The sequence below is a fragment of the Corvus hawaiiensis genome, chromosome 18 (genome assembly GCF_020740725.1).
Source record: "Corvus hawaiiensis isolate bCorHaw1 chromosome 18, bCorHaw1.pri.cur, whole genome shotgun sequence".
In the NCBI taxonomy this organism is placed as follows: Eukaryota; Metazoa; Chordata; class Aves; order Passeriformes; family Corvidae; genus Corvus; species Corvus hawaiiensis.
The window spans coordinates 1,659,567-1,674,703 of NC_063230.1; the positions used below are offsets into that span (position 1 = coordinate 1,659,567).

The 15,137-nt window shown below is 57.6% G+C and overlaps 1 protein-coding gene across 4 annotated transcripts in view; it reads right to left on the reverse strand.

Annotated features, from left to right (window-relative positions):
- Positions 1 to 942: 942 nt before the first annotated feature.
- NOS1 (nitric oxide synthase 1) overlaps positions 943 to 15,137 on the reverse strand; it is a 72,281-nt gene continuing 58,086 nt past the window's right edge. For all 4 annotated transcript variants that reach the window (XM_048323270.1, XM_048323272.1, XM_048323269.1 and 1 more), the window contains exons 20-29: positions 14,515 to 14,593; positions 13,885 to 14,078; positions 13,231 to 13,400; positions 12,805 to 13,015; positions 11,460 to 11,547; positions 11,064 to 11,185; positions 10,729 to 10,877; positions 9,949 to 10,143; positions 9,051 to 9,169; positions 943 to 8,174 (exon numbers count right to left, since the gene is read on the reverse strand). In XM_048323270.1, coding sequence (XP_048179227.1) covers positions 8,159 to 8,174; positions 9,051 to 9,169; positions 9,949 to 10,143; positions 10,729 to 10,877; positions 11,064 to 11,185; positions 11,460 to 11,547; positions 12,805 to 13,015; positions 13,231 to 13,400; positions 13,885 to 14,078; positions 14,515 to 14,593 — 1,343 coding nt within the window. In that variant the 3' untranslated portion in view covers positions 943 to 8,158. The remainder of the gene's footprint in view (positions 8,175 to 9,050; positions 9,170 to 9,948; positions 10,144 to 10,728; positions 10,878 to 11,063; positions 11,186 to 11,459; positions 11,548 to 12,804; positions 13,016 to 13,230; positions 13,401 to 13,884; positions 14,079 to 14,514; positions 14,594 to 15,137) is intronic.

The following is a 15,137-nucleotide window of genomic DNA, read 5'->3' on the forward strand; positions in this document are numbered from 1 at the left end:
TCAATATGAGAAATGGGGGGCCAAAAAGGGCCTCGTCAATGTGTGTCAATATTGGAATTGGGGGTGCCAAAAAGGGCCTCATCAATGTGTGTCAGTATTGGATCAATGTGTGTCAGGATCAGAAATGGGGGTGCCAAAAAGGGCCTCGTCAATGTGTGTCAATATCGGAAACGGGGCACAGTGGGGATCTGTCAAGGTGTATCAATATCGAAAAGGGGGTGCACAGAGGGAGCATATCAATGTGTATCAATATCTAAAGGGGTGCACAGAGGGGACCTCATCAATGGGTATAAGTATCTAAAAGGAGGTGCCAGAAGGACCTCATCAATAGGTACAAGTATCTAAAGAGAATAAATGTCGCTATGAATATTTAAATATCAAAGGAGATCTATCAATGTGTATCAGTACCCAAAGGGGGCACCCTGTGCCAGGGCCTCCCCACCCTCCCAGGGAACAATTCCCTCCCATTATCCCACCTAACCATGCCCTCTGGCAGTGGGAAGCCATTCCCATGTAAAACAATCGCTCTCCCTCTTTTTCAGTAAGCCCCCTTCGAGTGCTGGGAGGATCCCCCTTGCACGGGAAAATCGTTTTCCCACAGGAGAAGCCACGTCCGTATTTCTGCCTCATTCCCCTGGCCACTCTCTGCCATTTCCAGGCCTCTCAGCCCCTGCCCGGAGCGCTTTTGCCGTGTTCCCAAGGCTCCAGCTCCAAAACTCGCCCAGGGTTGCACACAGGCAGCCCTCCTGGCTGGGCTGTGACTCAGGCCACCTCGCAAGGCAGCGTCTCTGGCTGGCAGGGGAACAGGGGCTGCTGATTGCCACCGCTATTCACCGTGCCCTGGCATTGCAGGTGGCAGAGCAGAGCGAGGCCAAGGCATCAGCAGAGACCTCGAGCAGCCTCCCGGTGTTAAAAACACAGAGAGAAGAGAGGGACTGCCAGCTTTTAGTTCGCTTTTTTTTTTTTTAATTATTTTTATTTTGACTGTAATGCAAACAGGCATAAGTATTCCATAAAATCAGAAGATTGGGACTATACAGAGAGAAGGTGCATGCTTCAGAACAACGTGGGTATCTTGCAAACAGAGCCAGAGTCAGTCTGAGAGAGGGGCTGGAGCACAGGGGACGAACGGCAGAGATTTTAGCAGCATTGAGAGCTCAGAGGTAGGGGAAGAACCACGTTTCTGGCTGCTTAAAGCACTGGTAGGGTGACACGCAAGGCGGGCTCGGCCCACCCCATGGCTCCTCAGCACAAACCTACCTCGGGATCGCACACGAACAGCTACAGAATCAGCTCCCCCTGCCCCACACACACCGAGCTGTTTGATGGGATGCAAAGTGAGAGTGCCAGGCTCAAATCATGGCATCGTTTCCTCGAGCGAATGAAGGCACAGTGACGTGAGGGGTGCTGAGGGGAGCGAGAAGCAGGGAGCAGCCAGGGCCTGGAGTCCCACGCAGCCCAGCAGGATTTACCCGAAGCTGAAGGTTTCACACTGGGAAATTTGGGAGTTGCCTGCCCCAACGCTGCCACCCTTCCCAGCCCAGTCCCCGTCCTCATCGTGGCACCGCTGCTCTTCAGGAAAAGGCCACCGGAAAATTAAAGAATCCACCCCCAACCTTTGAGTCTGAGACTGAGGGAGCCGAGGGGATAAATCCCTGCTCCTATTACAAAAATTAATTGGCACTGAATATCAAATTCCCCGGGCAGCTGGCAGGAGCCGTGTTTTTAACTCCGTGCAATCGAAAAAGCAACGAGGCCCGGCTGAAAGTCATCCCGCTCCGCTCATCCTCTGCCTGGGGAATTGTGTGTGCACTCTGGAAAAGCTGCAGACTACTCACAAAGCACACAGAGCCCGGGGTTTTTAAAGGCATTTCGAGGCAGCAGAGTGTGGGAATTCAACCCTGGGAGTTGTGGGGATTTGCCTGTGCTGTAGGATTTTAGCAAAGCGGGGATTTCGCACTGAACCTCACTTGCAGGGAGATTCTCCAACTCCATCTCACGTTCCTGGGCATCCTGTGGGCTACTGGCAGGTGGGTTTGGTTAAGACAGGATTCCACGCCACGATCACACGGAGAGGAGAACGCAAAAGCAGGCTCAGAAGCAAGGAGCATTAATGTCTCAGTTAATTAAGGCTGTTTCGTTGCCCTTGATAAATTTTAAAAATCTCCGCTAGCAGTTACTGTAGGAACAGAACGTTTGATTTAATCCCAATTTGATACACTGGCTGTTTGCTCTCTGTTTGCTTCGCCCACCCCAAAACCAACACATGAAAACAAAGCAACAAAAAGAAGCCCCGAATCAGTTCCTCTCCTAGATCAACTTTTCCAGTATTTAGCCTTTCAATTTTCCAGGTGTTAAGGACGCCCCTGGAAGGAAAATACTTTGCCTGGTGCTTTTCACCGACAGATTTCTGCGCCAGCCCTGCAGAGAGCTGGGCAGGAGCTGCCCCGCATCCCAGCACTGCCTTCCTGCTTTTCCACAGCTCCAGAACAGCTCTGAAAGCTTTGGCCCATGGATGCCAGAGAAATCTCTGGTGCCTTGCCCAATTCCTCACCACGCTGATGAGGAATAGCTGCAAAACTTTACCCTATAGGCTCCTGATAAACCAGGAACTCCCAGGGCCTGACCCACAGGTTTGATTTGCTCACTTTGAGGCGCTTCCTCCCTCCTCCCTCCCCAAAATCTGGCTGGGCAGGACACGGATGAGTGTGGCAGGAGAGCATCAGCCCAAGAGCTGCCACTGCCCAGCTGTGGGCTCACAACCTGTTGGGGTTTTATTCCTGTGATTCCAGGGCTCAAACTTTCCTCACAGCCAAACATCTGTAGGGGTGGAGGCCAGGAGTTTCCAGTCTGCTTGATTTTCCCAGCAGGAAAAAAAAAAGGTGGATCTGCATGGCAATGCTTGGATGTTCCACGAGTTTCCCTGTGCTAAAGCAGGCTGATTTCTGACCTCTCCTAAATTCCGTTTCACTTCTGGAACCAAGTGTTTTGCAGCAGCAACTTCCTCCCACTCCCCTGACTCCCTGCTGAGCACCCACAGCCACATGGAAGAAGCTGGAGCTGGGATCTCCCTGGGAAAGGGGAGATTTCCCGGGGGCTGCTGGAGCCATGCATCGCAGGCACGTGCAAGCGCGGATTGACACACGCAGAAATACTCTGAATTTGCTGCTGCGCGAGCTGCCAAAATCCCCAGTGCCACTGGAGCCAGCAGGTGTGGAAGGCATTTTGGGTCTGGGAGGACTTGGATTCCATAGTTTTGTCCGAGTTCAGGGTTACAGGTTTCCAAGAGCACCGGCCAAATTTTGCTCCCCCTGTTACAGCAGAAGGAATTGTTGCAACAGACACGGAGTTACAGCAAAGTGGAATGGTCCTGAAAATGTGTCTCCATCTGTTCTGTGAAGGGACTGGGCTCCCCTCTGGAACTATCAATGCAACTGCAGAGTTACCAGAGCAATTCTGAAGCTGAGAGCTAGTCCCTGGTGAAAGCAGCAACAGAATTTAGTGCCGAGCATAAAATTATCCTTCCAAAAAATGGTGGGAGCCCTCAGAGGGCAATGGAACGGCTTCAGTCAGAATTCAGGAGGCAGCAGCTTTGGCCTGGGCTTGGTGCAAGTCCATGGGGCTTCAAGCACAAACACGACCTCTCCCCCCACAGTTTAACCAGAACGGGCTCTCCGGGCTGAGGGAGAGTTCCCAGCCCCGTGGGGCCCGGTTTGCACCCCCATTGTGACCTCTCCCCACCTCCAGCTCCCTGTAAAACCCCACCTCGGGGAGATGGGGCTGAGCAGGGCTGAGTCTGCTCCCAGTTATCCCAGGGGGAATTTCCCTGCCCGTGCCAAACGGAGTCAGGGGCAGGAGCAGGGCCACGCTCCCTCCCCAGCACAAGGCACTGTGAGTCCGTGTCCATGCCCAGCACCAGCACTTCCAGCGGGGCAGGCAGGGCCCAGAAGGAGGGATCTCCAGAGGGAAGTGGCAGAGAGAGCCTGGGATACAGCCGGGATGGGGTGACAGGAAAGGATCTATGGGAGCAGCCACAGGCTGGACACGGGATCATTGTCCGGTCTCTTCCCACCTCCTGTCCTGCGGGGCCGTGGTTCCCGGGCCCAGGACACCCTGCAGGATCGCTGGCCATGCCCAGACACGTCAGATCCCACTGCTCAGGGTGTGAACAGCGTCCCTGCTCCCCCTGGGGACACACAGGCACAGAGGGGGTGGGGAGCGTGGGCAGCCCGGGGTCAGGCCCCATTTCTCTGGCCAGTTTGGATGTGACTGGCTCAGTTCCTCTCGTGCCACGAGCTCAGGCCACGACGGGGAGCTGACAGCTCTGTGAGGCCACTCCTGGAGGCAGATGTCTCGCTGTTTTCCCGTTGTCCCATTGTTTTCCCATTGTCTCACTGGTTTCCCGTTGTCTCTCATAAGCAGAACAACAACAAACTCCCCGCCAGTCCTTCCTGGGAGATGAAACCTCAGAAATCACCAACACCACAGGCACTGGATACCCTTGCACTGAGTGGTTTTTCCCTGCTGGTGGACACAGCAGGTCGGGAACGCACGGAACCTTTTCCCGTGGGTTTCCAAATCCGTAGAAGGACTCTCAGCAGACGCTTGAAAGACCTAGGAATTAAAATCTTTGCAAAAAAATCCACTTGGTAGCGTCTTGAAAATCAAACCTCCTGTTCAGAGGAGAGTCTCTTTAACACCTGGAGAGCGAAAAGGAGCAGAGCTGCTCAAAAAGGGAGGTGGTGGTGGGGGAGATCCTCAGGAGAGTGGCCAGGCTGGGTGTCCATCAGTCCAGCACAGGAGGGGGTGGGCAGCAGGCACCCAGAGGGGACAGATTTGTCACCCAAGTGCCCCAGAGGCACAAGCCCTCCGTGTGTGACACCCTGGAGCTGCTCAGGGCACCGGGCGGGAGCAGAGCCCTCCTCACTCTGTGTTTACAGCAGAGATGTCGTGGCTGTGCCCCCACGTCAGAAATGCCCCAGGAGACGAGCAGAGTCCGTGCTGGAAGAGCCGCGTTTCGGGAATAACAGAGCACATCCACAAGGTTCTTTCCCCCGTTGCCGTGGGAGTAAATGAAGCTCGAGGGGAGTGCGAAGCCCCTGCAGGTGGAGGGGATGAAGGGGAGCAGTTCAGACGTCTGAGACTGACTCAACAGCAAACAGTGACTCGAAATTCCCAGCGGTGCAGCCTGTGAGGAGCCAGCGGTCCCGCTCAGGCTGCGGGAGCAGAGGCAGCTCGGAGCCCTGGGGGGCTTTAGCTTCATGGACCTTCCTGGCGGGGAGGGGGTTTCTCCTCCGGCTCCAGGCGAGGAGCCTCAGACCAGCATTTCCCATCCCGAGGGCTCGGCGGGCTCAGCCCCGCGGTGCTGGTGGAGCTGTGCCTGCCCGCCCGGCCCAGAGCCCTCGGCAGAGCCCCGGGATGCAGGGCTGCGCTTCCCTGCGGGGCTCCCCGGCGGCTCCGGCTGGGGGGAGACGGAGGCGGCGAGCTTCGGGGTGCCGGAGAAGCGGGATAATCCAGCTGAGGCACGGGCTGCCGATGGGAGATGGTTCAGCAGAGCGGGCAGGAGGCAGGACAGGAGGCAGAAACTTGCCAGCGCCACGGCGTGAGCTGGGAAGAGGACAGAGGGATGCTTCTTTGGGCACTACCTCCTCTTCTTCCTCCTCCTCAGGGCGCCCCTTTTCTAAAGGAGGACCAGAGCACAAAGCCGGAGCCAGAATTTCCCAAACGAGGAGGACGAATCCGATTCTCTTCTGATTTTAGCTTTGTTTCTGCAGCCGCAGGGTGGGGGGTCAGGGCCAAGCTTGCTGCGTGTTCCCAGCTCTGGGGCCAGCGGGTTTTCTCCCAGACAGGACCTCTCCCAAACTCACACATCCCAAGCCAAGGGACCCAGCTCCCCCATGCCACTGCCCGCCCCGGGATTGGGGCACAACCCGCAGGGGTGAGCTGCCCTTTGCCCGGTGCTCTCCCGCTTTCACCTCCAGGTCACCAAGTCCCCAGGCAGTGCCACCCAGCCGGCCGAGTGTCCCAGCCCTGCCAGCGCAGCGAGCTCAGCTCCGGCCACACTGTGGCAGCATTTATTCGTTTTATCCCGTGTTGGATGCTCAGCAGAGCAGGATCTCAAATTCTTCCAATGCCTGGAGCCCTTCTGCTCCTGGATTTTGGGCTGGAGAAGCTTCAGGGATTCGAAACTGCAGGAAGTGTCACAGCCCGTGGAGAGGGCAGGAGATCCTGACTGACGGTGGGAATAACAGCACAGCCTGGGATGGGGGAGCCAGTGGGGCTCGTTCCAGGGGCTGGGAGAGCAGCAAACCTCCTGCAGCTCTTTTTGTGCTGCCTTTGGCTCAGGGCAGGTGATCTCAGCCCTGGGAAAGCTCCTGGACAATCTGCCAGTTGCCAGTTCAGGTGCTCGGCTCCATCCAGGCGTCCGTGCACAGCTGAGCGGAGCGGGGCAGGAGAGCAGGATCAGCAGCTGCCACCTCGAGATGCCAACCCTGCACCCCTGCCCCCAGCACGAGCTGCGGGCACGTCCTGCTGTCCCTGTGCTGGCAGCGAGGGAGGACAAACCTGGGATTGGCTTAGTTGGGTGCTGAAAACGCCGAGGTTCAACCACTGGATGGGCCATTCCATCAGGAGCAGGGCTTGGTCCCTGTGGGTCCCTTCCAATTCAGAATATTCTGTGATGCTTCAGGGTGCAGCAGGAGGAAGGACACACAAGGTCATGTTTTCTTTCCCTTGCAGGCAGCTTTTCTCTGTTAGAGGCTTTCTGTTTTCTCCAGCCTTCCTGTGGTTGTGTTAACAAATTGCTTTTGGGGCCAGGTTTTTGCAGCAGGGCTGAGGTGTGAGCATGTCAGAGCCCGGCACCTTTGCAGCTGATCTCACCTCCCTTCTCACATGAGGTGTCCTGGCTGAGACAGCTCGTGGCCCTGGTAGGTGGCACAGAGGGGGCTGGCTCACCCCCAAAATGCCACACGTGTCTCTCTTGGCAGGCAGGTCGCTCCATGGTGGCACTTTCTGCTCCCTGAAATGTGGAAGGGGCTGGGATCTGCTGTCCCAGAGGTGCTGATGAAGTGTGCTAAGAGCTGATGGCTCTGGGATTTCAGGATGCTCCGCTGGCACATCCTCGCCAAGGACCTGGAGCCTCCATCCCCCTCCAAGGGCTGCCTTTGTTCCCAAGAGGTTCCTCTGGCAGCTGGAGCTGCTTCTGTCCATCCTCATGGCTGGGAGAGGGATCATGGCGTGCAGAGCTCTGGGTGCAGCCAGGCCCTCGGAGTTTGGCTGCAGATGGAATATTCCCTGACAAACCCTCTGGAGAAGTCACTGCCAGGAGCTTTTCCTTAGCCTGCGCATCAGCCTGTGCGTTCAGAGCGTGTGGGAGAACTTCCACGCCAGCAAAAGTTGGGGATTGAGCAAAAGGAGAGGCTCACAGGGAGCAGGGAAAGGGAGCAGGGAAAGGGAGACAAAGCGCAGAGCCCGTTCAGGAGGAATCGTGAGGCGTAAATCAGATCAAAAACCACACAGCTGTACCTGGGCTGCTTGGGGGGGGATAACTCATGGGCACGAGGGCATTGCACATCATCTGCCCCCAGCCTCGGGCATGAGCCCAGGTTTGTCCAAATCCAAAGGAAAGCCGTGAAAACACAAGGATTCAGCCAAGCCCCGAGCTGCGGAAAGAGGGAGCCTGGCAGGAACAACCCCCAGCTCTGGACAAGCAACAAGACCTCACCATTGCCCAGCCCCTGCCACCTCTGCTCACCCCCAAAAATGCCCAGAAATGATCACAAAGGTGGTGATTTCATGCAGCTGCGAAATACCCTCATGGGAAGGAGGGGAAATGTGGAATTCTGGAAAGAGCCACTGCAGGTTATAAAGCCATCAAACTCCAGTGGGGAAATCCAGGGAAGGGGAAGGAAGGAGGTGAAAAGAAATGGCCACAGGACAAGAGCAAGAGGAAGAGGAAGAAAAGGAAATAAAAGTCGTCATCATCATCATCATCATCAGTACACAACAACAGGACGAGAGACAGAGCGCTTTCCATGGGCAGTTCCCCGTGGAAAAGGAGCCACCGTGTCCGTGAAATACAAAACCCAGTGCCCTCCAGCTGGAGGGGGCAGCAGGTGCTGGGACTGGTTTGGCATCCCCCGGGGGGCAGAGGGTCCAGTTAGGAGCAGAAAACCCTGCAAGGGAAAGGGGAGAAAGGCCAGCTTTAGAGGGAGCAGCGAGCAGCACTGGGATCATCCCGACCTGGACTTTCCATGTGCTGGGCAGGAGTCTACAGAGCTGGGTGAGGCAGGCAGGAAGGTGGGAAACTGAGGCATTCTGATAGAGCCCAGACCCTGGAGCATGTGATTCCTTGCAGAAAAATTCCTACCAAACCTCAGGGTCGTGGGGAAACCCACTGCAGGCGCTACACAGGGAAGGGATTTCACCCCAGGCTACCGAGGGCCAGCACAAGGAGCAAGATCCATGCAGCTGCCCAGCTTTTATCCTAAATAATCCTTCTGCTCAGCCAGGGAAAATCCCACCATGACCAAGCTGAGCAAATGGCAGCACTTGGTAGAGCAGAAACAAACACAGCAAATGTCAAGATTTCTTCTTCTTTCTATTTTTTTTCTTTTTAAACTTCTGGTTGTTTTTACAACAGCAGGGAGAAAAATCTCTGGATCTTTCCTGAACGAGCATGGAGAGCTGAACACCTGGAGCCAGCCAGGCCTCCCTGCAGCTGGGGAGAGTCACCTCTTCCCATGGGTTTTTCCAGCCTGGAAGCAGGCAGTGGGAAGGGCTGTTTTCCTTTACATCCCCTTTGGATGGGATTGGCAGGCCTGAGCACATCGCTGCAATAAATGGGGAAGCTGGGGGGATTTATCCTAGAGAGGCAACAGCTATTCCAGAGGCTTCCAGAGCAAAAATCCTTCCTCAGCCTCTGCTCTAAGGACCACATGTGCACAAAAGTTAAAGCTCCCTTTCCCACCCTTTCCCACCCTTTCCCACCCTTTCCCCATCCCTCAGCCCACGAGGCGACTGCAGGGGTTAAAATAAACCCGTCCGCTCACTCATCCGTGTCTTTTTTGCTCTCCTCGATGAACGCGATGGACTCGGATCTAAGGCGGTTTGTCACCTCGTACGTGCGCAGGGTGACTCCGAAAATATCCTCGTGGTACCGGCTGTCATCCTGGGAGAGAGGGTGGCAGAGGGGCACAGGGGAAAATAGGAATTTGTGAGTGGTTGGTGGCGGCCCCAGCAAAACCCCGTGTGGTGGGGAGGCACCAAATGCACGGAGAAGGGTTTGGGGTCTGTCACGGGTGGGACGGAGGAGGTGGAATGGCCTTGCCAAGGTCACACTCCGGGGCACAGTGGAGCTGCTCCGTGTGTTAGACCCCCTCAGCTGCTGGAAATTCCCGGCTGGCAGGGGCACGAGCAGCCCAAAGCCAGTTTGTGGACAACCAGTGGCTCTGGGCTCCCGTGGGGCCTGGATGGAATTGGGAACATGGTTCAGAAAGGGTAATCCCATGGGAATGGTGCTGAGTTCTCCTCCTGGGGAGAAGCAGAGCTGTTCCAGCATCCCTCCTCGGGCCTGTGTCCCAAACTGAGCTCATTTAAGCTTCAGCTGCACCATCTGTGCTTGGCCAGGGGCACACAGACAGAGACCTTCGGAGAGGGAACCCACAAAACGCCCTGACAAATCTGATTTTTGACGGAGGGACTCTGCAGGGCGAACGAGCCGTGCCGGGGGTGCCCAGCAGCGCTGCACCAGCGCTCAGCACGCTCCTCACGGGAGCAGAGTGACCTCTCTGCGCACGCAAACCTCCGGAGTGTCACCCTCCCGAGCCTGGCTGGGTGCAGCCGGCACCTCTCCAGGCGGGAGGAGGCAGCAGGTGCAGTGCCCGTGGCAGGAGGTGCCGGCGGGGCACACGCAGGTGGCGGCCGTGTCACGCTGCACACGCCACTCACCCGCAGCTTGCTGAGGAAGGCTCCAGCCTCCTCCGCCGACAGCTGGCCCTGCTGCCGCACGATGCGCTGCACGGCCTTCAGGACGTCCCCGGCCATGGTGACATCCCCGCACACGTAGATGTGGCCTCCCTGCTCCTTCAGCGCTTTGAACACCGTCTGGGCCAGCTGCTCCTGCAACACGTCCTGCACGTATTTCTGAGAGACCAGGAGGAGGAGGAGGAGGGAGCTGGGATTAGCTCCGGTTTCTCAGCCCTGTCCCGCCCTGGGGCAGCAGGGAGAGGTGACCCCTCTTTGGGGGCATGGCTGTGCCTCGCAGTACCCACAGTGACAAAAAGGAGATGGGGACAGCGGTGAAGCATCATTCTGCTCTTGCATGGGCACACCTGCACCATGTCTGCCAGGCCTGTTCAGGTCCCAGCGGGGATTTGGGGCAGGGATTTGCACTGGCTCTGGGCCACCCCACTGGGTGACAGCTTCCCTTCCCTTCCCTTCCCTTCCCTTCCCTTCCCTTCCCTTCCCTTCCCTTCCCTTCCCTTCCCTTCCCTTCCCTTCCCTTCCCTTCCCTTCCCTTCCCTTCCCTTCCCGAGCAGCCTGGGCACACATTCAGGTTGGCACCAGGATGGGGACACACCCTGGGAATGCTGATCACTGGGAAGGGACAGCCCTGCACATTTATGTGCCCTGGGGGTGAGTGACCACGGCTGTGCCAAGGAATCTCCACACCCTGCTGGCTCCCTGTGGGCACCCAGCGCTGCCTGGCGTTCCCGGGGCTGTGCCCACCTTTGGTTTGTCCGGTTCCCGGGAATAGGCCGTGTACAGCTCTCTGAAGACACCTTGGGTTTTGGCAAAGAGCGTCTCCTCCTTGTAGATGTGGTCGATCCTGGACTGCCGGCAGCCGAACACCAGGACCATGGGACAAGGCTTCAGCCCTGGGGACGGGATGGGGACAGCAGTCAGCTGGAGAGCACCCCAATACCTGATTCCCACAAGCCACCGCCCTCCAGACCCGCCAGCAGATCCGCTGGGACACCCCTGGCAGGATGGGACCCCCCTCCCTCCACCCCAAGCCCAGGGTTCCCAAAATCTCTTGGAGGGGAGGAGCAGGAGGGCCCCACCTTTGTGCTGGATGTCGAAGAGCCGCTGCTGCCAGAAGCTGCGGAAAGGGGCGATGCCGGTGCCGGGGCCGATGAGGATGCAGGGCACCTGGGGGTCCTGGGGCAGGTGGAACCCGGGCGCCCTGCATGCATCAGAGATCCAGTTAAACACAAGCTGGGTGTTCCCCCAACTCTGCCCGCAGCCAGCTGAGCCACCTCCCGGAGAGGGAGGGGAGAAAATGAGGTGAAATCCCAGGATGTGATGTTTTCATGTGGAATTTCTCCCAGAGGGGAACCATTTGCTCACAAACCCAGCCCTGTTCTCTCCCACTGTGACAACAGCTGAGGGCAGAGCGCTCATGCTGCAAGGGGCCTCACGCCCTCTTCCTCAGCCCTGGCCCTGTGTGGGCCACTCACCCTCGTACAAAGCAGGGCACCACTTCATCTGTCTGGATCCGATTGAGCCACGAGGAGCAGACTCCGTGGTGGATGGGTCCTTCTCCATCTGGGAAGGGAGGGAAGTAGGTCTGTCCATGGCACATTGCCCAAGGACTTTTTTCTTCCTAAAGCCTTTTCCTTCCTAAAGCCCTCCCTGCTACCTCCCTGCTACATCCTGCGTGAACCCCTCCCTGAAACATTCCACATCTCAGCATCCATTCTCCAGGAACATGGCAGAGTTTGGTGCTTGGATCCCTCTGTGGAGCTACCCAGGACCCAAGCCTGCCATAGCTGGACCCCCACAATCCTTAGGGAGCACCCAGCTCTCCTTTGGACCTTTTTGGCAGGAGCAGCATCGTGATGCTCCCTGACCCAAACCCTCCATGGCAGCTCCTCTGTCCTCCCTGTGTCCTGCAGCGTGCCAGGGCTGTGTCCATCTCCACCACGACCATGCTTGGACACACCAGGGCTGCGTCCATCTCCACCACGGCCATGCTTGGACACACCAGTGCTGTGTCCATCTGCTTGGACACACTGCGCTGTGTCCATCTCCACCATGACCGTGCTTGGACACACCAGTGCTGTGTCCATCTCCACCACGACCATGCTTGGACACACCAGTGCTGTGTCCATCTCCACCATGGCCATGCTTGGACACACCAGTGCTGTGTCCGTCTCCACCATGACCGTGTTCAGACACACCAGTGCTGTGTCCATCTGCTTGGACACACTGCGCTGTGTCCATCTCCACCACGACCATGCTTGGACACACCAGTGCTGTGTCCATCTCCACCACGACCATGCTTGGACACACCAGTGCTGTGTCCATCTCCACCATGGCCATGCTTGGACACACCAGTGCTGTGTCCATCTCCACCACGACCATGCTTGGACACACCAGTGCTGTGTCCGTCTCCACCATGACCGTGTTCAGACACACCAGTGCTGTGTCCATCTGCTTGGACACACTGCGCTGTGTCCATCTCCACCATGACCGTGCTTGGACACACCATGCTGTGTCCATCTCCACCATGGCCATGCTTGGACACATCAGTCCTTGCACCACTGCAGAGGTTTGGCTACCGGGAATGTGGATTTTGGGGTGGGCAAACAGAATCCCGCATGGAGCTTGGATTCTGTACCTGCCCCACAAGTGACATCTCTGGCACTGCCACTCTCCACGACATGGGACAGCAGTGCCATGGTTTGAGGGAATCTGGTTAAAGGCTTTCAAATATCATCATCTCCCTGCTGGAGATTCTGTGGGGTTGCCCCTGTGCTGCTGCTGCTGCTTTTCCCCAGAGCCCCGACCCCGGCACGGTACCTCGGGTGCGGTAGGACACCACGGCCACGGTGAGGTGGACCTCTCCTGGGTACATCTCCGGGGACGAGCTGATGGAGTAGTAGCGAGGCTGGAGGAGGGGGAGCTGGGTGAGCAGCAGCGTGGAGGGCATCTGCACTGAGGGGAACTCCTCCAGCACCTCCACAATCGTGGGGTTCTTGGACCACTTCCACTCCTCGTACTCCTGCAAGCCCTGGGAAAGAGGGAGGGAGGAGAGAGCTGCAGGATCCACCTTTTCCAGGTGCCTCGAGTGGTATCCCACCAGGTCCGTGGCAAAGCTGGGTGGCGGTGAAGGCACCCCCAGCCCTGCTCAGGGGTAGGGACTCAGCCTAACACGGTGTGGGATGAAAAGGCCCTGGCTGGGGCTGTGATTGTCCCCAGGGCCTCGCAGAACCTGGGGCTCTTTACCTTGCTGAGGACCTGCAGACGTTTCTTCTCCTTGTCACTGGTGGCCAGCAGAGCGAACTGCTGCAGCAGCAGCGGCGTGGGAGGGGTGGTGATGTCCAGGTAGTACGTGAAGGCCTGGAAGATGGTGCAGGGTGGGACACGGTTCTCGTCTGTCCAGTTGCTGATGACACCTGCCAGGAGGGAATCCAGCACAAGCCTGGCATCAGCTGAGCAGCAGGGCCGAGGTGGGCACATCCTGGTTTTCCTCCCCCCTGGAGACACTGGATTAAGGTTTTCCATCTCCAGTTACACCGCGTGTGGCAGTAGGGAATCGGACTTATCCTGGAAATACGGTGTTGGGATGGCCCCCCAAGATCCATTTGCTCTTCCTCCCAGTCCTAGACATTGCCCTTTCTAAGGGAACATAAACACCTCTAATTTTTCCATGGAGTATCTCCCCCAGCACCCTGCCCACCCTTCAAACCCCTGCTCCACCTCCCAAGTGCAGACGAGCAATGGCTCTGGGCAGAGCAGGGATGAAAGAGGTGCTCCCAATCTGGGCCAACACGGCAGGGAGACGGAAAATTATCCCCCCTGGGGATTTCTCCCTGAGGAGCTACAAGAACTTCAGGAGCTGGGAAAGGAGGAGAGAGGCCACGGGCACTCCCTGGTTACCTAGAGCCGTGTTCCTCTCCTCCAGCAGCTCCACCTTCACCAGCTGGTTGGCCGGAGGGGCATCTTCAAGCCTGTCTATGAGGGCATTGACCAAGTCCTCGTGGTTCCCTGGGAACACGCCCAGGTGGTCCCCGGGCAGGTACTGCAGCTCCTGGTGCCCGTTGGTGTGCAGGCGCAGGAAAATCGTCAGGCGGCTGCAGGGGAAGGAGGAAAAGCAGGAAAAAGAGGTTTGGGGGAACTCTTCAGGGAATCGCTGAGCCCTGGCTGGGTGCGCTGGGCAGCGGTGGTGCCGCGTCCAAGCTGTGGTGGCCAAGGTCACAGCAGGGAGAAGGGACACTGCAGCACCCCCTGACTCACCCCCCTTTTTAAAAGGGGAAAAACCAGTTTAACCTCCTGCACAGCCATTTTATCCATGCTTTGCTGCCGCGCCAGCCAGCTCCCCACAGGCTGAGGGAGGCACCAGCAGGGATTTCACCGTGCATGGAGGCCGGGAACACCCTCCAGTGGCTTCCAGTCATGATTTGCCCAAAAGCGGATCCCATGGAGCATCCGGGGCTCAAGGGCCGTTTGTAGGACTGTTTTGGGTGCACCCTGTGTGGCTTCAGCTCCCGGGAGAGCGGCATCTCCTACCTGGATTTGGGGCTCTGCAGGTTCTGGCGCGTGAGGAGCCGGGCTGCATAGACGCGTTTTTTGTGGATGCTGTACAGTCCTGAGGAGGAAAAGAGCCAGGGAAGGAGTTCAGCGGAGCACGGCCAACGCTTCTGGCTTTTGTAGGATCATTGTGGGTTCAGCCCTTCAGACCAGAGCTGACCACAGGGGTTTGACCTCCCTCCTGCCAGCCCGAGGGATCAGAAATGCCCAGGGAGAACCAAGCACGGGTCCCTTTTTGTAGTGATCAAGGAGGACCCCGAAACCACCCCCATGAGACTCAGGGCTGTGGCCTCACGTTGCCCACAGGCTCCTCTCGCTGCCAGTGCCACCTGGCTGGCAGCAAAGCGTCTGGATTTGGGAAGAGCTGAGCCGGTGCGGCAGATCCTGCGCTGCAGGAGCCGTGCTGAGGGGCCAGGTGTCCATGGGCCGGACCTGCCTTTGCTCTGCAATGCTCCATGGAGCAGCATTGGACAAAATAAGCTTGGAAAGATCCCAAGTTTCCAGCTCCTCGCTTCACAAAACGGGGTCAGGAGGAGGGAGAGCAGGTCCTATCCAAACATCTCTGTTACAGACACAGACAGGGACCGGCCAGAGGGGCCTGG